This window comes from Leptonychotes weddellii, chromosome 7 (assembly GCF_054177405.1).
Source record: "Leptonychotes weddellii isolate Sample4059 chromosome 7, ASM5417740v2, whole genome shotgun sequence".
Taxonomy (NCBI): Eukaryota; Metazoa; Chordata; class Mammalia; order Carnivora; family Phocidae; genus Leptonychotes; species Leptonychotes weddellii.
Window position 1 is genome coordinate 27,089,996 of NC_138375.1, and position 25,189 is coordinate 27,115,184.

The window sequence follows — 25,189 nt, forward strand, 5'->3', positions numbered from 1 at the left end:
GATGGGCAGAAGACATGAACAGACATTTTTCCAAAGAAGACATCCAAATGGCCAACAGACACATGGAAAAGTGCTCAACATCGCTCGGCATCAGGGAAATCCAAATCAAAACCTCAATGAGATACCACCTCAACCAGTCAGAATGGCTAAAATTAACAAGTCAGGAAACGACAGATGTTGGCGGGGATGCGGAGAGTGGGAATGCAAGCTGGTGCAGCCACTCTGGAAAAGAGTATGGCAGTTCCTCAGAAAGTTGAAAATAGAGCTACCCTACCTTCCAGCAATTGCATTACTGGGTATTTACCCCAAAGATACAAATGTAGGGATCCGAAGGGGTACGTGCACCCCGATGGTTATAGCAGCAATGTCCGCAATAGCCAAACTATGGAAAGAGCCAAGATGTCCATCGACGGATGAGTGGATAAAGAAGATGTGGTATATATATACAATGGAATATTATGCAGCCATCAAAAGGAACGAAATCTTGCCATTTGCAACGACGTGGATGGAACTGGAGGATATTATGCTAAGCAAAATAAGTCAATCAGAGAAAAACATGTGTCATATGATCTCACTGATATGAGGATTCTTAATCTCAGGAAACAAACTGAGGATTGCTGGAGTGGTGGGGGTTGGGAGGGATGGGGTGGCTGGGTGGTAGACACTGGGGAGGGTATGTGCTATGGTGAGCGCTGTGAATTGTGTTAAGAGTGTTGAATCACAGACCTGTACCTCTGAAACAAATAATACATTATATGTTAAAAAAAAAAAAGGTAGCAGGAAGGAAAAAATGAAGGGGGGAATTGGAGGGGGAGATGAACCATGAGAGTCTATGGACTCTGAGAAACAAACTGAGGGTTCTAGAGGGGAGGGTTGTGGGGGGATGGGTTAGCCTGGTGATGGGTATTAAAGAGGGCACGTACTGCATGGAGCACTGGGTGTTATACGCAAACAATGAATCATGGAACACTACATCAAAAACTAATGATGTAATGTATGGTGATTAACATAACATAATAAAATAAAATAAACAAGCATTAAAAATATAAAAGCAATAAAATATAGTCATTATTAAATTATATAAGTTTATAATTAAGTGAATTGTATTGAAAAAATAATAAATAAGCGTAATTACTTTAAAAAAATTGCTAAAGAGAATTCTTGCTCTCACAGGCAGATGCAGAAAGACAAGAGAGGAGCACAGTGATCATGTGAAGTACAACACATGATAAAGTTGAATAAATTTTAATTATTGGATTTCAGAACTAACTTATGATGGATATTATTTGGCAGCATGCTGAGGTAGGGGTGAGAGAATCAACCTTCTTTTTTTTTTTTTTTTAAGAAATATTTTTTTTAAAGATTATTTATTTATTAGAGAGTGAGCAGGAGAGAAACAGCATGAGAGGGGAGAGGGTCAGAGGGAGAAGCAGGCTCCCCGCTGAGCCGGGAGCCCCATGTGGGACTCGATCCCAGGACCCTGGGATCATGACCTGAGCTGAAGGCAGTCGCTTAACCAACTGAGCCACCCAGGCGCCCGAGAATCAACCTTCTTTAAAAAGTTATGCTCCTATGGTATCATCTGACTTAAAATAATGCCGAACACATATAATGTTTACTATCTGTCAGGCACTGTTCACTTCCTTTCTATGTTATATTAGTTACCTTTTGCTAGCCTAACAAGCTAATCTAAAACTTAGTAACTTAAACAACAAACATTTCTTGTTTCTCACTCTTCTGTGGGTCAGTTGGGCAATACTTCTGGTCTGAAATGGCTAGGCTGATTTCTCCTGCGTTCTCTGTTGCATCAACAGTTAACTAACAGCTGGATGGTCCTCACCCACATGTCTGGCTGTTGGCTGGATGTCAGCTGGTGCTATGGGGATGACTGGGCATGCCTCTGATCATCCAGGAACCTAGCCTGTGATTTTTCACAAGATGGCTGGGTTCCAAAAACAGCAAGAGAGCAAGTCCCAATATATATGCCTCTACAGTTCTCTGCTTGTGTTTTACTTGCTAGTGTCCTCTGTTAGGCTTCTCCAAGAAGCAGATGCTAAGGCAGCATTAGATGTGTAAGAGATCTATTGCCAAAACTCCTGGAAGGGAAAAAGTGAGTGGGGAGCCAGAGGAGGAGGCTAGAGAGTACCAGATGGTAATATAGGTCCAGCTCCTGTGGAAGAAAGAGGGAAGGAAGGGGGGAATTAGGGTTGGCTAGGAAGAATCTCAGACAGCAACATAGTTCTAAGAAAGCTTTGGCCAGGCCAGTGGGAAGTCCTTTTGCCAGAATCACCTTAAGGCTTTATTAATCTGCTCCAGCTATGATCTGTCATTCATCACAGCAGCTACAATTGGGACTACTACTTGATGAAGTCTGTAGTCAGCAATCCCTTTGTGGAAGGACTAGGAGAATTATTGCTCCACTGAGTAGCACTGTCCTTTTTTTTTTAAGGAATCTAGCTACCTCTGTAGTCAGTAGGCTCCTGATCTGGAAATAGACTTAGATATGGGAATAGAGCAAGGAATCATAACTTTTTGTTCGGGTGACCACCTTCAGCCTCCTCTTCCTCTGTTCATCTCTCTTTTTGATGGTAGAGATTAAGCATTACCTTTATTGTCTGCCCATCCCTTCTGCCCCTAGGAATGCTATATTCTGTCAACCTTCTCCACAACTCCCTGCACATCAAGCCCCCTTGCCTGCCTCTCTGACTTTCCCAGTCATTATACTTTACATTATAATAATTGCAGCCTGTTGGCTTCTAGTAATTAAGCACTGCAACCTGGCTATTATTAGTTTGGGCCTCATCATCCCTGTGGATGTTAATTCTAATGGTCTGGCTCCGTGACATTAGCCCTGGGCTGTAGGGGAGAGCTGCCACTGAACTTGTCCGTGATGCTGGCTCTCTCCCCTGTGCTTGCAGATGTTCCCTGTAAATGGTGGTTCTTTGGGGTTTTCCCATGAAAAAAAATAATCTGTGTTTTCTGGCCTGACACAATATAACCATTCCAGTATGCCCACTTCCCTTGGCCTTCTTATTCTTTTCTCTGTCCTCTGCTAGGGCAATCAGGGTGTTTTTATTTTGCTCAACATGGCCATCACTTTTCCAGGCCTCTGATAGCATCCTAGCAGCTTGTTTGCCCCATCCCCTGGGTTCCTTTTCCAATATCTGCCCCCCCCCCGCCCCTATCAAGGAATCCTGCTTATCTAGTCTTACATCAAAGCCGCCTTGATTAAGCATCTTCACACTTTAAACTCAAGCTCCTCACAATAGCTGCTTCCTGATTCTTGCATTCTTTTGGTATGTAATCTCTTTCCTCCTTTCAGCCTCCGCCTCCCTCCATCCCCCAGGTGAGTAATCCTGGAATTCAACCCTAGTTATTAGCCTAGCAGCCGGGAGAGGAGGATGTAGGGGAAGGTCCTCCTGTGGGAGGGGCAGTTGTAGCATCTTCCAACACAAAGGAAGTTCTAGCTCTTCCTAGGGCAAGAGTTGGCCATCTCTCTAAGCTGTGAGAGTTCCAGGGGCATCTGCAGATCCAGCATTCTGTGGACATCCATCCAGATATCCTATCCTTATGTTTCAGAGTCTCAGGTTTTCCCAACTAGAGCCCTGACCTTAGAATAACAGACCTGCCTTGGTTGAGCATTTAAATGTCTCTGGAGCTCTATAAATCTAACTACCAGATCACTTTTGTTTGTTGCTCAGCTCTGTCTGTTCTTCCACTGCAGGAGATGAGGGCCTCTTCGAAAAGTACCAAAGTTGGCCCTCTGGCTCTCCCATGTAGTCTTTAACTGTTAATGGTCTTCAGTTTCTCATTATCCCTTTGTAGCATATCAGTACGACTTAGCAGTAGCCAGCCAACACTATTATCTTTGTAGGCATTGCTTCTCCCATATCTTTTAAATGCCTAAAACATTGTACCCACAAGGACATTCCCCTATACCAGGAAGTTTTTCCCAGGTCACTTCCAGTGAAATCTGTAGCAGTTGAACCAATACCAAGTGCTAGAGTGTATCTGCACCTCATAGTCCACTTAGAACAATGTCCTACCTATCAGGCAATGAATGAGCCAGTCCCACATTCTTATCTTACCCCGATGTTGTTGGATCCCTCATGGCACCACTTGTGTTAGTCTGGGTCCTCTGAAAACAGACACCAAGAGCAGGATTAAACATGTTGAGATTTACTGGGGAAAGGCCTGTAGGGGGAAACGGGGAGGGAGCCTCAGAAAATCTGGAAAGAGAGCATGATGCAGGTCATACCTCTGTGAAAGGAAAGAAAGAAGTATTAAATGTTCATCCACTGATGAATGGAGAAGTAGAATGTGATACATTTATACAATGGAATGTTATTTTGCAATAAAAAGAAATGAAGTACTTATATATGTCTACACTGTGGATGAATCGCAGAAACATTATGCTAAGTGAAAGGAGCCAGTCACAAAAGATAGCATATTGTGTAATTTCATTTATATGAAATGTTCAGATAGGCAAATATACAGAGACAAACTAGAGTAGCAGTTGCTTGGGGCTGAGGGGTTATGGGGAGATGGGGGAGTGATTGCTAATGTTTATGGGGTTTCTTTTGGGAGGTGATGGAAATGAACTAAAATTGATTGTGGTGATGGTTGCCCAACTCTCTGGAAATACTAAAATCAGTGAACTGCATACTTTAAGTAGGCAAATTCCATGGTATATGAATTATATCTCAATAAAAATGTTATAGTAAAAGAAAAGAAAAAAGAGGGCTGTGCAGAAAGACTCTTAGACTATAGCACAATGTCAAAGTTTCATTCAGACTACTTAGGAGTCCTTTATCCCCTGTGCTCAGTCATTGGCTGGGAGCAGCCCTTGGAAAGCCCAGCCGAGTGACAGAGGGAGGGGGAGTGGCAGTCAGTTATGCTTTTTACTGTGGGAGATGTGACAGGCACATTTTCATGGCTGCGTGTCTTGTAAGCCCAAACAAGTCACATGTCCATACGCAGAACTCAGGTTTTGAGAAGTGAATGGCACATCTTGATGAAAAGAACAGCAAAGTTATATGGCAAAGGAATGTGCCACGCTTGCATCAACTCATTAAATTCTCCCAACAGCTGACGTGGATACTATTATTATTCTCATTTAATAGATGGCGGGGGGGTGAGCATAGGGAGATTAGTTCGCCCAAGATCATACAGATGGTAAGTGGTGAAGCCTGGATTTGAACTGGTCAGTCTGCCTGCATCGTCGGTGCTTTTTATCATGATGCCATATTTTCATGCAATATATGAATCTGAATATCACAGGATCAGTTGGAGAGGTGTTATTGTCCGTTTCTCCTCACTAAAATGAAGGCTTTGTGGCAGGAGGGAATGGGAAAGCATGTTCATATGAAGTTCCTATTCTTTTGTATACATTCTGCTCATTCTCCTTACTACAGGTCTCCCAAATCAGAGAAACAGGAGTGAATTATGTTCAGTCTAGACCAATATTTATTCTGTTCTTAATCTTGCCATTTAAAAAAATCCTGGCATATTTTTAATCCTGGTATAGTAAGTAACTCTAACATGTGATTGAAAATATAGAGTTGCGGGTGCCTGGGTGGCTCAGTTGGTTAAGCAACTGCCTTCGGCTCAGGTCATGATCCTGGAGTCCCGGGATCGAGTCCCGCATCGGGCTCCCTGCTCAGCGGGGAGTCTGCTTCTCCCTCTGACCCTCCCCCCTCTCATGCTCGCTCTATCTCATTCTCTCTCTCAAATAAATAAATAAAATCTTTAAAAAAAAAAAAAGAAAGAAAATATAGAGTTGCTTGGTTATTGAAAATAGATTCCCCATGAGAAAGAAATTTTTTATCTATTGAGGGGGTCCTAGGAACAGATTTGAGAGGACAGTCAAATGTTAGTACCCCTCATCTGTTAGGGAGCCCCGCATTTGCTTCATCTTGCTCTTGGAGTTTGTGTTCTGGTAGCACAGTTGCATGTCAGCAACTTTCTGAAAAGAGGTAGCTACTCCAGAGTTAATAAATGTGTGGTACTGACATAAGGCATATAGTAGTAGGTCAAATGTAACTCAGTGTCTTTGGGAGTTGAGGAGAAGGGGAGGGGTGGGACGATGTGTAGGATGTGTTATTTTAAAAATTAACAAACTGAGAAACAGAAAGATTAAGCAATTTGGCCAGGGTCAAACTAAAATGTATTGGATTGAAAATTTAGGTGAAGTCCGCTTGGCTGTAGGACCAGTATTCTTTCCATTAAAATTTTCTCTATTTTCAGCCTAGCAACTCATTTAAATTCCCTCATTTAAAATAGCTTATTCCACTGTCTCTATTAATTACAAAACATGTTTTGATCATTTTGAGGGCTGTCAGTCCTCTTGCATTGATTGACACACACTAGAACAATGAAGATACTGGGATCTAGGCAGCCAGACCCTGGATGTAAACTCAGTGACCATCGGTAGCACCACAGAATGTTTGGATTATGTTTACGATTTCAGGAATGGGTATATTTAAGACTTTGTGGAAGACGTCCTACTTTTCTTTGAGAATTTTACAGGCTGCATTAGAGAAGAAAAACTAGAATTAGCATAGCCACAGAAGACAGGACCAGGAGTCCTAAGTAGATATTGGAATTCTAGGAAGGAGTCTTGGACTCAGTTTAAGTGTTCCCAGTTAGAGCCACCCAGAAATGGACTGATGTTGCTTGGAACATAATGAGTTCTGTACTGCCAGAGGCTCCCGACCCTTTTACCAGTTGGAGTTTGTGTGGTATGATCTCAGGAGAGGGCCTTTAAAACTCTAGCATTTGTGCTTGCATTTTCCATTACTATGAATCTGTGAGACTTGATACTCTCCAAATCATAACATAAGGCCCTCCTAAGAATAGGAAACCTGTATAAAGGAGTTAATAATCTCAGCTTCCCTGAAGAACGATGTTCTTTGCCTAGGATGATCATAAAATCAGTTAAAGGAGAAGTCACAATTTCAGATTTCCCAAGTTATGCCAGAAGCGTTTTCAGTCAGGTTGACGTTTCCGGAGTGTAAGGGTGTTTGTCATCATGACTGTCCAAGTGCTGATATTTTACGTAAGTTTAAGATCACCTCTGGCTATCATTTTATTTAATTAGAATAAACTTTTATTATTGGTTAAAGTGAAGTTAATAATTGAAGAACACTTATGACATAAAATCCATGAGCTGTTCATCTGAAGTGAGGGCATTTTGCTTTTTTATTTTATTAGGTCCTTTTATTTATTTTTTATTTTTTTTTAAATTTTATTTTATTATGTTAGTCCTTTTAAAAGAGGAAATGATTTAGATTATTTTGAGTGTAATCTCTTTTGAAATCTTAACTATTAATATGCAGCCATTTGTTACTATAAAAGAATGCTGCACTGAGATGTAAATTGATATGGCAATAGGAACTATGGGAAGTCAGAAAGACAAGGTGGGGTTTGTTTTGTGGCATATATTCACACGTTTTGCATTATAAATAATGAATTGTAAAAATTTCAGAACACCCAACCTCCAGTATAGTGGCCCTTTAAAGTAGTACCTAAATGAGGAGACATTAAAGTGTGGCAGATGAATATTTGGTAAAGTTCTTTCTTACTAGATTAAGGCAAAATCACCTGTAGTCGTAATCCCTTATTCCTGTTCAGTTCCTTTTATTATAGTTATACTGTCACCTGTTAGATCCAGTAGAATCTTAAGTTTTGAAACAGAGCACTTTCTCTGTGCATGAGTACCAGATGGCTGTATGCCTTTAAACCCTAGAATCCCACCCAAGGCAGTAAAAAGAGGAAGCAAGACCAATTTAGGGAACAGCAGACTCACAGCCTCATCTCACCCCTTCTCTAAGCAAGGGTGAGAATTAGATTATCACAGGGAAAAACCTCTTGCCACGGGGCTCATGCTGAAGTTTATATGAGATGATTCCTTTGTACCTTTTAAGGTTCTTTATCCCACTTTACTGGTCTATGTATATATACACATTTATGTGTATGTGTTTATGTGTTCAAATGTTGGCGTTCAAAATCTGTTTTGTCCTATTAATAAAAAGTACATATTGATCAGTTTGTTAAATTATAAAATATTATATATACTAGTTTTTGTCTTTTCCTTAAGAATCACAGAGGTGTCAGTGACCCTAGAAATCATCTGGTGCAATCCATTTATTTTACAGCAGATAAACTTGTGATCTGGAGAGACTAATTTGTCCCCAGTCACACTGCTAGTTTTTACTAAGGCGAAGTCTAGATTTTCTATCTCCTGGTCCTGGCCCAGTTTTACTGTAGTGCACTGCCTTACCGCTCCTGAAATGACTGGTCTTCCTTCTCTTTAGATGTGTATATATATTTATGAGCATTAAAAATAAACAAAACATTTAAAACAAATAAAAAACTAAGTTAATTTCACTGAGAGGCCAGATGTAAGTACAGACTTTTTGGTAAGCTGCTACCAATACAGTATCTTTCAGAAGTTCTATTTAGAGTTCAGTAGTTGATGACTTGATGAAATATGACCAAGTGGCAAATTTTCCTAATTGAGTTTAGTAGCAGAGTTTTGTTTTTCTGAGGAGCCACATATTCCCAATCTATTCTCCACATGTGTTCAGAATGATCTTTTTAAAATAAGCAAACCTAGTCACATTATCCTCTGAATAATCTCCATTAAGCAGCTCCCTTTTGCCTTCAGAATAACATCTAAGCCCTTACCATGGCCTACAAGGCTCCTGGTGATCGAGGCCCTGCTCCCACCATCCCCCCCACTTCTCCTTTCCCTCCAGTCGTGGTTAGCTTCTTTTAGTTCTTTGACTGCAACTAGCTCTTTTACCTTTATGCACATGTTAGCTTTCTGTTGCTTCATAACAAATTACCACTAATTTAGTGCCTTAAAAAAACACCCAATTTATTATTTCACAATTTCTGTAGGTAAGATGTCTGGCATGGTGTGATGGGATTCTCTTCTTAGGGTCTCATCAAGCTATAATCAAACTGTTGGCCAAGGCTGTGGCTGTCATCAGGGGCTAAGGGTCCTCTTTCAAACGCACTGGTTATTGGCAGCATTCAGATCCCCATTTCCTTGACACATCTTTAGAGTCAGCAGTGGCATTTCAAACACTTCAGATTCTTCCAGTCTCTCTGACTTACTCTCTGTCTTGTCTCTGTGGCTTCCTCTTCTGTCCTCAGCCAGGAGAAAGTTCTGCTTTCAGGGTCTCATGTGACTACTTCAGCCCCACCTGGATAATCCAGGATAATCTCCCTCTTTTAAGGTTAACTAGTTAGTAACCTTAGTTATACCTGCAGAGTCCCTTTTGCCATGTAGAGTGACATGTTTATGGTCATGGCACCAGGGGATGGAGATCATGGGGGTCAAAATTCTGCCTACTACAACACAGTACCCTGCGACTGGAATACTCATTCTTATCTCTGCATCCTGCTCCTTCATCTGCTAACTCGTACTTTCATCCACTGGGTCTCAGGATTTCTTTTTGCCCCTCTCTCCTCCCCCGCCCCCCATTCTCAGGTTTGGATTAGGCACCTCTCTTCAGTGCTCACTTACTACTCTTCACGTCCCCACTGTACCACTTGTCACTTCTTACGCTTACCCATATTCTTTCAGGAGACTGTCAATTCTCTAGGGAGAAAAGCCATGTTTATCTTGTTTATCATGTTTATCTTGGCACATTGTGTTTCCCTGTTTAACCTTGTGTCTTGATGCACAATTAAAAGAAAAGTTGAATCAGTAAATTATTTGTACCCATGAAAGGTGGAAGCATGAGCACCATGTTTAATACAAATTTCTAAGACTATCAGAGGAAGAGAAAGGACAAATTTAAGTCAAGCTATACAAATTATTAAAAACAAAAACCAGGGGCGCCTGGATAGCTCAGTCGTTAAGTGTCTGCCTTCAGCTTAGGTCATGATCCCAGGGTCCTGGGATCGAGCCCCGCATCGGGCTCCCTGCTCGGCGGGAAGCCTGCTTCTCCCTCTTCCACTCCCCCTGCTTGTGTTCCTGCTCTCGCTATCTCTCTCTCTCTGTCAAATAAATAAATAAAAAATCTTAAAAAAAAAAAAAACACCAAAAAACCCAGCCTGCTTTTGTGAGTTAACGAGGTGCTCCTCATTACTGGAAGCTTTTAGGTGGAAGCTCACTGACAGGGTGTCAGGGATATTGGTGGGAGGCTAACAGACATGAGCTCTGTTTTGTGACTCATGATTGTTACGGTTGGCGTAAGACCTAAGGAGATGGAGTCACTTGTATTCCTATCCCTGTGGCTCCCACGAGAGACCTACATGCTCTTTTTTTTTTTTTTAAGATTTTTATTTATTTATTTGACAGAGAGATAGCGAGAGCAGGAACACAAGCAGGGGGAGTGGGAGAGGGAGAAGCAGGCTTCCTGCCGAGCAGGGAGCCCGATGTGGGACTCGATCCCAGGACCCTGGGATCATGACCTGAGCCGAAGGCAGACACCCAACGACTGAGCCACCCAGGTGCCCGAGACCTACGTGCTCTTAATCACTAGCAGTGTGCCTTGTCCATTCACTGGAATTATCCAGCCTGGTGGGGCTGGGACAATTCACTCCCTAGTATCCTGTGCTAGTTACTGAATCATAACTGAGTGACAAGATTAGTAAGTAGAGTTACTTTTATAAGTCATTAACTGTGAAGAAGCAACATTAGAAGTAAAAATACTATTAACATACATCACTAGAGAAGGAGTATAGTGTAGTGTTTAAGAGTGGGCCTTTTGGGGGCGCCTGGGTGGCTCAGTCAGTTAAGCGACTGCCTTCGGCTCGGATCATGATCCTGGAGTCCCGGGATCGAGTCCCGCATTGGGCTCCCTGCTCGGCGGGGAGTCTGCTTCTCCCTCTGACCCTCCTCCCTCTCGTGCTCTCTGTCTCTCATTCTCTCTCTCTCAAATAAATAAATAAAATCTTTAAAAAAAAAAAAAAAAGAGTGGGCCTTTTGGTTCAAATACCCAGCTGTACCACTTACTAGTTCTGTGACCTTAACTCAGGTACTGAAGTCTTTGTGGTTCAGTTTCCTAATCTGTAAAATGCAGATGATAATAGGAGAGCCTAACTTGTAGAGTGATTGAGAGAATTAAGTAGGCAAGATAGTAAAGAGTAAAGTACATAGGGTATGATTAGCATTGTGTCAGGGTTAGTTCTTCCCCTCTTCCTCCTCCATAACAACATTATCCTCCAGGCACATTAAAGAGCGTTCAAGACCTACAACCACATGCACAGTGTCTGGCATATACTAGGAATACAATGATATACATGTATATATATTTTAAAGTAGGCACCGTGCCCAGCGTGGGGCTTGAACGCACAATGCTGAGATCAAGAGTCACACGCTTTACTGACTGAGCCAGCCAGGCACCGCTACAATGATATTTTTTATTTAATAAATAATATGTTCATTTGTAATCTTTATTCATATTTTTCATTTTTATTTTATTCGTATTTACGATAGGAAGTGGTCCCAATAACTTTATGCGGTAAGAACTAAATACTGTGTTAGTCTTGTGTTGCTCAGTGCTTGCTAAGGTAGTCTGAAAAAGGGGACTTAATCTCTTATTATTAAAGCAAATGGATGTTTTTAGAAATCTTTTGAATTATTTTCCAGAATAAAGAAAACTATAGCCAAGTAAAATTCATATTTTACATATATCATTTTCTGGATGATAAAGTAAAATACCCTTGCCACAAAAATGTTCTCATTGGAATTCAGATGAGATGTTAACACTTTGCTTGTCTTTGCAAACAGGTTCATCCTAAATTCCACTATAAACAGGCTCATGACCCAGGCACAGACACTTCTTGTGTGGCTTTTTCCTATGATGGTAATGTCCTTGCCTCTCGTGGAGGTAGGTTAAAAACTTTCTTTTGGATGTGTTTCTGTATTTAAAAATGATCATCATTAACTCTAACAAATGTTACACTAATATCCTAACAGTAAAGCTAGCTGTGCTTTGTTTAGTGCACCTTTGCCAGTCTTTTTTTTTTTTTCCCATTAAAATGCATTTCTGACTTGGCAGTATTGTTTTCTTAAAAGGTATCAAATAAAATTTAGAAAATATGTACTTTTTGGCCTAAGTTTTTATTTTAGCTTCAAATTCCATCAGAATTTGAAGCCTCCAAGGATGACTTTTGCCTCTAACTTATGGAATTTTGTAGATGATGTTCTACATTTTTCCTATATCATTTTATAATTTAGACTCTTCTGTTGGCTTACCATTGATTTTTTTTTTTCAGTTTGAACACTGTACCTCAATTCAGTTAAAAAAAAAAAAGTTGTGTACCTGAATGTTAGTTTTTAAATGGCTACATAGTTCTGTATGGCCATATTATGTTTATTTACCCATATTCATGAGGTTGAATATGGGTTTCTTGCTGAATCTTTCTCACATGGATGAGCTAAGTGTTGACAGAAGGAAACAAGAGAATAGTAAGGGCAGCTTATGAGCAGAGCATTACGGGAAGTATGGGGCATGACTGAGGATCTTCCTGTAGGCCTATTTGTGGGGAGGGAAAAGAAACAGTAGAGTAAGTAGATTGGAGCCATTACAGATGGCTTTAAGTATCACATAAAGGATTTAGTTTTTATTCTGTAGGCCATGTTAATCTAGCAACACTACATTTGGCCATTCACTCACTCAGCTGCTCTATGTTGAGCAACTACTCTGAGCAAGCATTGTGCTAGGTGCTGGGTCTAAACTGTGAACATCATAGACAGTGTTCCTTTCCTGAAAGAATGTGCAACCTGGTGTAGAGGGTAGTAGGAGTGAGGAGGAGATGGAGAGACTTGGCCCAGCTTTTGCTCAGTTCAGCTATTCCATGTCTGTACCTTGGGAACTGCATCAGATTCTCTTTCCTCTGAGGAAGCCTTGTCTGTTATATCCAAACTACCCTCACTTACATAATTGTAAAACATCAAAGCACATGTATTTTCTATTTATGGTATATATGGAAAAGGGGGGGGTCTGTATAAAATAGTATTTTGGTCCATCAATTCTAACCTATTTGAGTGCTGAGATGACTCTTTTTTTTTTTTTTTTTTTAAAGATTTTATTTATTTATTTGACAGAGAGAGACACACAGCGAGAGAGGGAACACAAGCAGGGGGAGTGGGAGAGGGAGAAGCAGGCTTCCCACGGAGCAGAGAGCCCGATGTGGGGCTCGATCCCAGCATCCTGGGATCATGACCTGAGTCGAAGGCAGACGCTTAATGACGGAGCCACCCAGGCGCCCCAAGAGATGACTCTTAATTAAGACTATATATACTCTTTACTTAAAAATAGTGGTTCTTACCCCAAGTATGTATCTGAATCTTTTGAGAAAGTTTTTCAAATGATAAATGTTTCACTTAGAAATTCTCACATTTACTCTTGCAGCTTTAGAATGGTGAACCCAAATCTCCAGTGTGGAGTGGGGAGACAAGAGAGGAATAAGTGGGAAGCATAGTTTGAAAATTCCTCTCAGAGGATTCTAAAACAGGCCAGCCCCAGACCAGCTGATAATTACTAGAAGTATAGGACTAACTTCAGTTCAGTCAAAGCCATTTTGGTGACAATTCTTACCTTCCCTTTCCATCCTATAATAACTGTTGGGTAACATGTCTCCAACAGAGTACATATACTGTATTCCATCATTTTTCTTCCTGGATGTATAGAATATGGCAGATAGAAGTCTATTCAGCAGAGTCCCCAGGTGTTGTAAGGTACTCCTGCTAGCTCCAGAACCTGTCAGGTTAGCTAAACTGTTTAATGCAGATTAATGTTTTCTTATTGTTTGAGAATTATGAGGATATGTAATCTTTTTTTTAAGACTAAAAGCCAAAAAAAGGTGAGTCTTACAGAGTCTTTCCATTTTAAGCAGGTCCCCAGTCCAGCCAGTTGTGGATTAGTGCACCTGCCAAAAGTTGGGTTTCAGAGGAAGGGTCGCTTGGGAGAGAATGGAGATTTTTACTGAAATCTCCACTCACCTCACTTGCACCTGATACTGATTCTTTATTGGACCCAAGGGGTTGAGGCAGGTCTCAGCTGTGGACGCTGGGGAGCAAGAACAGCAAAGACATTACTTATATGAGTTTTGGCTTTCATTCTGGTCAGGAATATTAGTTAGTAGCCCTATAGAAATAGAAAAAAAGCGATTCTTAGAAGAATATTCATTATACTTTAAAGAGCTTTTGGAAAAGCTGTACTTTCCGGCAACATGAAGAATGATAGCCGCAGGTAGAGTTACACTGGAGGGAAGGGAATCACATGGCTCAGTCTCATTAATGTTAATGGATAGCTTCATCTACGCACCAGTGGGAGAAAGAGTCTGTTGTGAACTGAACTATTTTCAGTCCTGATGGTTGTTAAAATAATATCTTCTTAAGAAGGCCGGTTATGCTCAACTATACCATCGGGGGACTACCAGCTGCTGTCTAATCACTCCTTAGAGTAGATTCTCCAGGGTTCCTTCTAGCCTACAGATGCTACATCAGTGTGAAAATTTATTTCTAGAAGGCCAGTTCATTATCATAAATTTTTCTACTGTTCTCACATCCACTACATTCAAACTGCCCAGTTAAAACAGTAAAATACACTTATGTGCATCTTTCTTTCCCCTTCCTTCTCTCCTTCTTTCCTTCTTTCCTATAGTTATACACTAAGTTTAGCAAACTCTAAACTTAGAACTAGTTTTTTGCACAATTCACTTTCTTTTTTTTTCTTTTTCATTCCTCTATCAGGTGATGATACATTGAAATTATGGGACATCCGACAGTTTAATAAACCACTTTTTTCAGCCTCGGGTCTTCCTACCTTGTTTCCAATGTAAGTAGCGTATTTTAAATTGATAAATGTAAGAGAATGGAAAAGAAATTTCTTCACTTTAATTTATGTTATGTGTCTTTTAAAAAGGGACAGGAAGAGTATTTGAAATCTGTTTTTTGAAAGATACATTTTATTTTTCCCTTTTATTTGCACACTCTTCAGACCATAAAATTTTTTTGAAGTTGAAATCATATATGTTCATGTGTTTCTCTGTGTGTATACACACATAGGTCTTGGGATAGTAAAAATATTTTAAGAGATTGAATTGTTCTTTTAATATGTATAAATGACAGGGTAGGCCTGCGTATTTGTTGTCTTTTAAAATTTGAACCCCATTCCATCAAAGCAATATTTCATAGTTACTGAGCATTACTATATCTCATTTTCTCAAGTTTTTCTTATCATCATTACAGTCAATAATTCAGTATACTTCACTTGTTCAGAGTATCTTGTTCTAGGTAGCTGAACACCATTATCTTCATTCTATTAAGTTGACAACTGAAGCATTTAAAGATTTTTCTAAGGCAACTGAGGTGGGATTTGAACTTTTAAGTCCTACAGTTGGTGCCTAAGTAAAACTTTCTATTTTTGTAGAAATAAAATTTCACATCTGTGTTAAATAATGACCAACAGGGAGAGCGTGAAGGTGATGGAAGCGTCAAATGGAGGAAACTGTGTAATAGCAGAGCACTGACTCTAGCACGGTCTGTTGCCCATGGCATTTATCTGTTAAAACCAACAGATGGACAAACAAACATGAATTTATAGCTGATGAGAATTTTTTGAGCTATTATGCCTGCTGCAAGCTATGCTAACTACATAACTTCTTTGGATCATGTCTTAGATTATTCACAACCAGGTGGCCAGATCTCTAATAACAAGGGCTCTTGAATCATAGCCATCAGTTAGGTTCCAGCAGTTCAACCTGTTCCTCATTTCATGGTCCTTGACTTGATAAAACTCAAATTATTTGGGGGTGGTGGCTAGTGGTGGTAAAAAATAATTCCAAAACTGGACAAAATTATCACTACTTAGACATTAGTCATACAATGTCTATTTGTCTATAGCACCGTCAAGGTCTATCTTGAGTTTTTCCCACACTTCCTATACATTAAAAAATATAGTGTGTAGAAGTTAGAAGCATAGATTCTGCAATCAGACTGCCTGAGTTCAAATCCCAGCTGCGCTACTTTTGTGATCTTGGCCAGGGTTTCTTTAATCTCTCTCTGCCTCAGTTTCCTCATCAGTAAAATGGGGATAATAATGTCTACCCCATAGGATTATTGTGAAGATTAAGCAAACTAATATAAGTGCTTGACTTACTGTGAGCCCTCTATAAGAGTCACCTCTTGTTATAGTGGTGTTGTTTATATTTTATTTAACTCATTGCTGTAGGGTCATAAGCTTATGCTTACACACTGTTTTTGTCTGTAGGACGGACTGCTGTTTCAGTCCAGATGATAAACTCATAGTCACCGGGACATCTGTTCAAAGGGGATGTGGCAGCGGCAAACTTGTTTTCTTTGAGCGCAGGACTTTCCAAAGGGTGTATGAAATAGACATCACGGATGCGGTATGTAAATTCTTCTCTTCTCAGCCTTGAGAATGAAGTGAGGTTTGCCTCTTAGTCATCTTTTGTTTTGGTTTTAGTTTTTAAATAGAACATAAGTCCTGGCCCCTATGGTGCAATGGTAGCTACTTTTTTTTACTAACACAGGAATTACTAGTATCTTGCAGACTGGCTGATCTACACTTTCCCTTCCTCTGACCCAGTATTTCCCATGGGCCCACGCTTCAGTCAGAATTTCAGCTGGGCCGGGGACATTTGCCCCTCTGCCAACCAGTTTGAGGAAAGCAGAAGCTGATCATCACGTAGGATACAGAAAGAAGTGTCCCATAGGGCGCATGTTTGTGAAGATTCAGGGATTGTGGACAGAAGTGAAAATTATGCCTTCAGAAAGTGATGAATTGTATCATTGTTTCCTAAACCTTGAAAACTTTGACAGAATTCTGCTTGCCAGAGTTGTCATTGAGGCTTCCACTGAGCTTAATTTCTGTTTAGTTATTTGGAAGTTTAAAACATTTCACAGTTAACTTCTGCATCTAAAAAAACCCATTAGTTTTCTTTACATATTTATATAAGCACTGTAAGCACTAAAACAGCATGCATGCATGAATTGATTCACTGATTCAGTCATTCCTTTCCTGAGACTGTAATACAGTAATAGTGAAGTTTCCCAGAGGAAAATCTGAATTCCTTTGTAGTCTTTTAGAGTATGTATTAGCATTTAGAAGGTAAGGTAAATCATTGTTATTTTCTGAGTATGAAACTGATTAATGTCTGTGTAAATTTTCTTTGGCTCACTGTCAAAGCCTTTAGTAATATCCTATATCTTAAACAGCGCCCTTCTGTAGACTTCTCCAGTTGTTTCAGCTCTTTGTAAACAGTTGGGACATATTATGTACTTACATGATTCAGACAATTGAACAACTGTTTTTAAGTCACTAGTCAAAAGCTCCTGTCTCTAATGTTCTAGTATTACTGTGGAGTCTTAATTTGTAGGCCCTAAATTTGAAACCGTGGTATAGTTAAAGACAATGAAATAAATAACAATGAGACTAATTCTAGATGAGTACTTAAGTTTTATAGATTCTAATCTCATGATGTAATTTGAAATGTGCCAGCACTACTAATAATTTTTTGGGGGTGCATCCAAGAGCCAACTTAAACACTAGAATCAAAGAAAAACATTCTTGACTCTATCAACTTTAATCTCGAAAATAAAATTATTATAATTGGTTGTTCCAGAAGTAAGCTGTGTTCTGTTATGCCTCTCAATGACAATACATTTCAGTATTACTCATGGTGTTATGGTTTTAAATTATAATTAAAATTGAAACCTAAATAAAATTGCACTTTTAAGACACCCTATGTTTTTGTAGTGTATAGAACATGCTGTTTGCTTTGTTGCTCTGAGTTGCTTTTCTAGCTAGATCTTTTCCTCCATAGTGCTTACTGCCATTGCATCTGTTATGTTTGTTGTCTGTTTTCTTGCACCAGGATGTAAGCCCACTAGAGCAGGAACTTTGTCTGTTGTGTTCACTGTGATCTCCTCAGTGCTTAGAACAGTGCCTGACACATATTTGTTGAATGAGTGAATGGTATACTTGGCAAGTCCATGTAATGCATACTGTACAGCACAGGTATGTCTTTGGAGAGTGAGGCAGGAGAGAAGTATCTAGAGATGGAAAGGTAAACTGATCTTGTATACCATAATAAGAAGGTGACTTTATCTTCTGTTTTTTGTTTGTGTGTGTGTTTGTTAAAGCAAGGGAATGGCACAGTCCGATTTAGGCTTTAGAACATAATTTTTATTGAAGTGTGAAGGTTAGATTTACAAGATTTGGTGTTGTGTACGAAGGCTGAGGTTTATTACTTGAGAGGCTGGGCCAGTGTTCCCCAAGATTAAAAAAAGAAAAAGAAAGGAAAAAAGCAGATTTTGGAAGAAACACAGTGCATTGTTGTTGATATGTTGAGCTTGAATACCTGCATGGCCTCTGGATGGAGATAGTAGGCAGATAGATAAGTGAGTTTGGTGCTTAAGAGAAAGAAGACACAGTTTTGGGAGAAATATTTACAGTTTATAGTTGAAATGTTGGTTGCTGATTAGTTTAAGAAAAGGGCACAAAGGATGGAGAACATGAGCCCTAGGAAACCTGAACGTTTAAGGGATGAGCAAATGAAGAGAAGCAAGCAAAGGAGAACGGTCATTAAGTAAATGGAATATACCTTCTATTGAACTGTCTTAGAAAAGTCAGAAAACAGATTTTGAGAGCCATATTAATAGACAGATGAAGAGAAAACTTCAAATAGGGACAAAAGTGCCACAGCACTTTGAAGCAGCCTTTTAAATAATTGATTTAGGATCTGTTTGATTGCATTTTGTTGTTAATATCAGACAGCATTGTTTTTGTTTACATAGTAGAATGGTATGTTAAAAGAACTTTAAAATGCCCCTCTGATCTAAAGTTTTAAGTCTTGGAATGTAAGAAAATAAATGTATTCTTTGGAATGGATAAAGATGGTGGACATTTTGCTTGAAGGGCCAAAAATATCTCTTATTTTATTGTATTTTTGTCATTAAAAACCAGAATAGTCGTTTCTTTTGGAAATACTGCACTCTGCTGTAGTAAGATACATACTGTGTTGAGTTTTAATTTACATAAAAGGCAACATCTCATTCTTAATATCAGCATTTAGTGGTGTGCTTGCTTGATTAGACACAGACAACGGTGGCTTTAGGTCTATCCTAGATGAGTCCTTTTACTTCAGTAAAGTATGAGTGATTGTATTCTCACACCCTCTTCTAGAATAAAATAAATCCCTAGGTAGTTATATTTTAGAATGCCAAGCACCACATGTATATGGAGCCAAACATTGTTTTCAGTCAGGGATATTAAAAACTCTACCGTTGCCTAGTAACTAAAAACTATACTACAAGCTTCACAATAAATAACTTTCAAAAATATAAAATAAAAATTTAAAAATATTTTCCCATTTATTTTTGAAAGAAACTTAAAGGAAAAACTGGTTTTAATTCCATTCTCTGTGTTGTTATATGCTCTGAAAATTTTTTTCTCTTCAGTGTAGAGACTCTCTTCACTAGGAGTTGACAAATGTTTCTTTAACATTTACCATTTTTATAGTATAATGTTCATACACATTTTACAATTCTGCTGGTATTATTTTTAGATGTTTCTTTGTCGTCCAATTGTATTCCCTCAATTGAAAAAAACAGCATATTTCTCAGTTGTCATCTAATTTTTTTATGATTTGAGTAGTGTGCTTAGCCTCTTTTCTAAGATAAATTCCAGAATATAACTTGAATCTTGAGTTTACAAATCACTTTAGTTTTTGTGTAAGATGGGACCCTAAGCTTTTGTATATTGTATAAAAAGCTACCATTACTCTATTTTGTGTGATGAAAGTATAGGAGAGAAAGAATGGATAAAATACAATTTGGAGATGATGTATCAATTATTATTTTTTTATTTTATTTATTTATTTTTTAAAAGATTTTATTTATTCACTTGGGGGAGAGAATGAGAAAGAGAGCATGAGAGGGGGGAGAGTCAGAGAGAGAAGCAGACTCCCCGCTGAGCAGGGAGCCCAGTACGGGACTCGATCCCAGGACTCCAGGATCATGACCTGAGCCGAAGGCAGTCGCTTAACCAACTGAGCCACCCAAGTGCCCGATGTATCAGTTTTTTAAAAAATATTTATGTTTAGAAGAAACACAGACATATTCAGACCTTTTCAGAGTTCTAATTATTCTGGAGAGGACCTGAAATAACGTTATGAACTACTATTAGCTTCGTAATTTTTCATCAAACTATAATTTGTTATAAAATGACTAACAGACTTGCCTTTTTCACTAATATAAATCAAAGGACATGGTTTATGCAATTATACTAGCATATTACCATTTATATTCTTTAACCCAAGTGTAATGGAATAAAGTTTTTTGACCTGATATTATTTAAGATGGTGGCCTCTTCACCTCAGCTGCTTTTGGCAATAATTTAAAAGAAATAGCAGGTGTTCCCTTGGGTAAAGAGGGAAAAAAAAGTAGAAAGGAAAAAAGCTAGAAATCTCACACTTGATCCTGACTACTCTTCTGATTTGTTTGTTAGCTTATGTACTTTGGTGAGGGACCTTTGTTTCTGCAAACACTGACTGAACAAAGTGAGGAATAGAAAGAAAAAAAATCAAACCTTTATTTACAAAACATAGCTATAGATCTAGTACAACTGATCTGGTATATAGCCGCAGAAGGGAAGGGAAGGGAAATTTGCTTTGATATTTTCAACTAGACTGCTTTATTTTATTCATTTATTAGGTTTTCAACTAGACTGCTTTTGGTATTTTAATTGTCTTTTTCTGATTTAATTGTATTTTTCTGATTATAAAAGTAGTACATATTAAATCTAAAAAACTGTCAACATAGAAAAGATCATTAAGAAAGTAAATATCATATCTAATCATATCACCCATAGATTATTCTCAGATATGACATTTAAATTAATACATTTTGATGTCCAAGAAAATTGCTCTATTTGGTAACCTAAAGAATGACATATATCATACAATGAAGTATCACATAAAAAGTTTTTGTGTTTTTATTAGGAGAGTATACTGATATTTTAAATCCAAAGAGATTGAAGGGAAAGAAGAAATGAGTATAATAAGGCCATAAATAATGGACTCTTCACAAAACTAGCTATTTATCTTAATTTATGAGTGTAAGGGACATGCTGATCATTCATACTACAATCATCCTCCATTATTTGTACATATGTAAGAGAGCAGAAAGGTCATTCAAATTAATGGATATTCCAGACGTCCTCAGAATTGGTTTTGGAAGGTGTCTTTGTTCTTACATATGAGTCTTGATAGAACAACTCTGGAAATTCACTTCAAACAAATTAATGAAGCTGTGCTTGTGAAAGCTTGTCTCTGAAGAGTTGAGGAACTCACCTCTTCTTCTGTATCATCCTGGGAATAGACTAATGATCTGTGTCACTGATATAAGGTTCCACCTCTTTAAAAGTTTTCTGGAAGTAAAGGAGTCCAGCAGTGTCTTTGCCCAGTCGGGATTGTACAAGGAATAGGACACAGAGGGAACTTGAGCTATTGGCAGTGCAAATGCCAACTGAAAATAAACTCGAAAGAAAGACTATATTTGGCATTTATCTGCCTTCTAAAATATAGTGAAACCTTCTCAATATGAAGTCTAGGGGATGGAAAAAATAGACTTTGAGTTTAGCTTTCCATTATCTGATTTTTATTAAAGAGCAATCAGGCAGCTAGTTGACTAGGGAATAGCAGTTGCTTTGAATTATGTATTATCTTGGATAAAGCAGCATCAGCTTAATGAAGTTTTGCTGTAATTCACTTTCTTGAGAAGATTAATGCAGATTCTAGATGGATACTGATTAACTATTTGTACTTACTAAAATTGGTATATTTTCCCATGACCAAGTGATAAGACAGTATATTCAACATAGGTATTTAGAGCATTTGCTCATTGGGAACAGAAAGGCAAGGTACATGAGCACTGCCTTGTTTCCTGGTCTTCCGAGATGTATAAATATTTGATGAAAAACTCAGGAGTATTGTTTGTTCTAGCTCTGTGAAAAATGTCGATGGCGTTTTGATAGGGATTGCAAACAATCCTAAAATTTGTATGGAACCATAAAAGACTCCATATAGCCAGGGGTATTTTGAAAAAGAAAACCAAAGCTGGGGCATCACAATGCCTGACCTCAAGCTATATTACAAAGCTGTGATCATCAAGACAGCATGGTACTGGCACAGAAACAGACACATGGATCAATGGAACAGAATAGAGAGCCCAGAAATGGACCCTCAACTCTATGGTCAACTAATCTTCGACAAAGTAGGAAGGAATATCCAATGGAAAAAAAGACAGTCTCTCCAATAAATGGTGTTGGGAAAATTGGACAGCCACATGCAAAAGAATGAAACTGGACCATTCTCTTACGCCATACACAAAGATAAACTCAAAATGGATGAAAGACCTAAATGTGAGACAGGAATCCATCAGAATCCTAGAGAACACAGGCAGTAACCTCTTCGACCTTGGCCACAACAACTTCTTGCAAGACACATCTCTAAAGGCAAGGGAAACAAAAGCAAAAATGAACTTTTGGGACTTTGTCAAGATAAAAAGCCTCTGCACGGCAAAGGAAACAGTCAACAAAACTAAAAGGCAACCCGCAGAATGGGAGAAGATATTTGCAAATGACATAACAGATAAAGGGCTGATATCCAAAATCTATAAAGAACTTACCAAACTCAACACCCAAAAGACAAATAATCCAGTCAAGAAATGGGCAGAAGACATGAACACACATTTCTCCAAAGAAGACATCCAGATGCCCAACAGACACATGAAAAAATGTTCCACATGACTTGGCATCAGGGAAATACAAATCAAAACCACAATGAGATACCACCTTGCACCAGTTAGAATGGCTAAAATTAACAAAACAGGGAGCAACAAATGTTGGCGAGGATGCGGAGAAAGGGGAACCCTCTTACACTGTTGGTGGGAATGCAAGCTGGTGCAGCCACTCTGGAAAACAGTATGGAGGTTCCTCCAGAAGTTAAAAATAGAGCTACCCTACAACCCAGCAATTGCACTACTGGTATTTACCCCAGAAATACAGATGTAGTGAAAAGAAGGGGCACCTGCACCCCAGTGTTCATAGCAGCAATGTCCAAAATAGCCAAACTGTGGAAGGAGCCGAAATGTCTTTCAACAAATGAATGCTTAAAGAAGATGTGGTTCATATCTACAATGGAATATTACTCTGCCATCAGAAAGGATGAATACCTACCATTTACATCAACATGTATGGAACTAGAGGGGATTATGCTAAGTGAAGTAAGTCAATCAGAGAAAGACAATTATATGGTTTCACCCATATGTGGAATATAAGAAATAGTGCAGAGGATCATAGGGGAAGGGAGGGAAGACCGAATGGGAAGAAATCAGAGAGGGAGACAAACCCAAGAGACTCTTGACTCCGGGAAACGAACTGAGGGTTGTGGAAAGGGAGGTAGGTGGGGGGATGGGGTAACTGGGTGATGGGCATTAAGAAGGGCACGTGATGTGATGAGTGAGTACTGGGTGTTATACACAACTAATGAATCATGGAACACTATATCAAAAATTAATGATGTACTATATATTGGCTATTGAATTAAAAAAAAAACCTTGGAAGTAGAAGATGATGGAGTTTTAGTGTAAATATGCCAGGACAGCAGTTACATGGTTCTTTCTTTAGCACTACCTTTTCAAAGTCAAGAGCTAACTTCCAGCATGGCTATTGGGACAGTGTTTTACTGTCAAGAGGCACAGTGATCAGCCACTACTCCTTTCTGTAGGAGTATTTTCTTTAATCACTGAAGAAAAGATATGGCATTGGGCTATGATGAAAAACAGTATTGCATTATTGCTGCTTTCATGGTTTGGATTACTAAATTCTTTCTTGGGATTACTTATCAGACTTCAATTTAAACAGTACCTGGACCTCAGCTAGAGTCCCCTAATAAGTTAGCTGTTAACTTTACAATGTCTGAGGGGGGCTGGTATCAGTAAGACTTGATTAAATTACTTCTCAATTACTAAGTGTAAAGCTATCATGTTTTGGGTGTTCCAGGACAGTAGTTCTCAGGATTGGAAGAACCCCTCTAGAACCCTCAGTTTGTTTCTCAGAGTCCATTGTCTCATCCGTAGGCCCGAGCAAATAGAGAAAAAACCACTGATTTCATGGTAATATCTGCTTTATCAAGTCTTTAAATGTTTTAAGTAAGGAAAATGATAAGAACCAGTTTAGTGCTGATTCTTTGTTATTTGATTTTGAAAATGATACAGTAAAATTTATCTTTTTAAAAAGTATACAGTTCTGTGATTTTTAAAACATGTATGGATTTATGTAGCCACTATCAATACAATCAGGATACAGAACAGTTCCATCACCCCCCAAAAACTCCTTTGTGCTGTCCCTCTGTAGCCACACTCTCACCTCTTCCCTGCCCCCCATTCCTAATCCCTAGCATTCACTGGTCTCCACTATAGTGCTGGCTTTTCAAGAATGTCGTCTAAATGCACTCATACAACATGTAACCTTTTTAGATCAACTTTATTATTATTATTATTATTATTATTATTATTATTATTATTATTATTTTCAGTTAGCCAACATATAGATCAACTTCTTTTAGCAGAATGCTTTTGAGACTCATCCAGGTTATGGTGTGTATCAACAGTTTGTTACATTTTATTGCTGAGTAGTACTCTTTGTGGTTATAGCCCAGTTTATCTTATTACAGGATATTTGATTGTTTCCAGTTTTTAGAGATTATGGATAGAGCTGCCATAAGCATTCATATATAAGTTTTTGTGTGAACAGAAGTTTTCATTTCTGTAAATACCTAAGAGTAGACTTGCTGGGTCATACATTGAGTATGTGATTATTTTTATAAGAAAATACCAAGCCATTCTTCAGAGTAACAGTACCATTTTGCATTTCCACCAATGATGTATTTGTTTTCCACTTGCTCCATATCCTCACCAACAGTTTGTGTTGTGGACATTTTTTATTTTATACATTCTAATAGGTATGGAATGGTATTTCTCATCACAGTTATAATTTGCATTTTTCTTTTTTTTTTAATTTTTTTATTGTTATGTTAATCCCCATACATTACATCATTAGTTTTAGATATAGTGTTCCATGATTCATTGTTTGTGCATAACACCCAGTGCTCCATGCAGAACGTGCACTCCTCAATA

General features: G+C 38.7%; 1 protein-coding gene across 2 annotated transcripts in view; it reads left to right on the forward strand.

Annotated features, from left to right (window-relative positions):
• The window catches only part of WDR70 (WD repeat domain 70), a 263,085-nt gene that overhangs the window by 198,701 nt on the left and 39,195 nt on the right, over positions 1-25,189 (forward strand). For both annotated transcript variants that reach the window (XM_006730411.3, XM_031024925.2), the window contains 3 exons: positions 11,750-11,849; positions 14,720-14,804; positions 16,239-16,377. In XM_006730411.3, the coding sequence (XP_006730474.1) occupies positions 11,750-11,849; positions 14,720-14,804; positions 16,239-16,377 (324 nt within the window). The remainder of the gene's footprint in view (positions 1-11,749; positions 11,850-14,719; positions 14,805-16,238; positions 16,378-25,189) is intronic.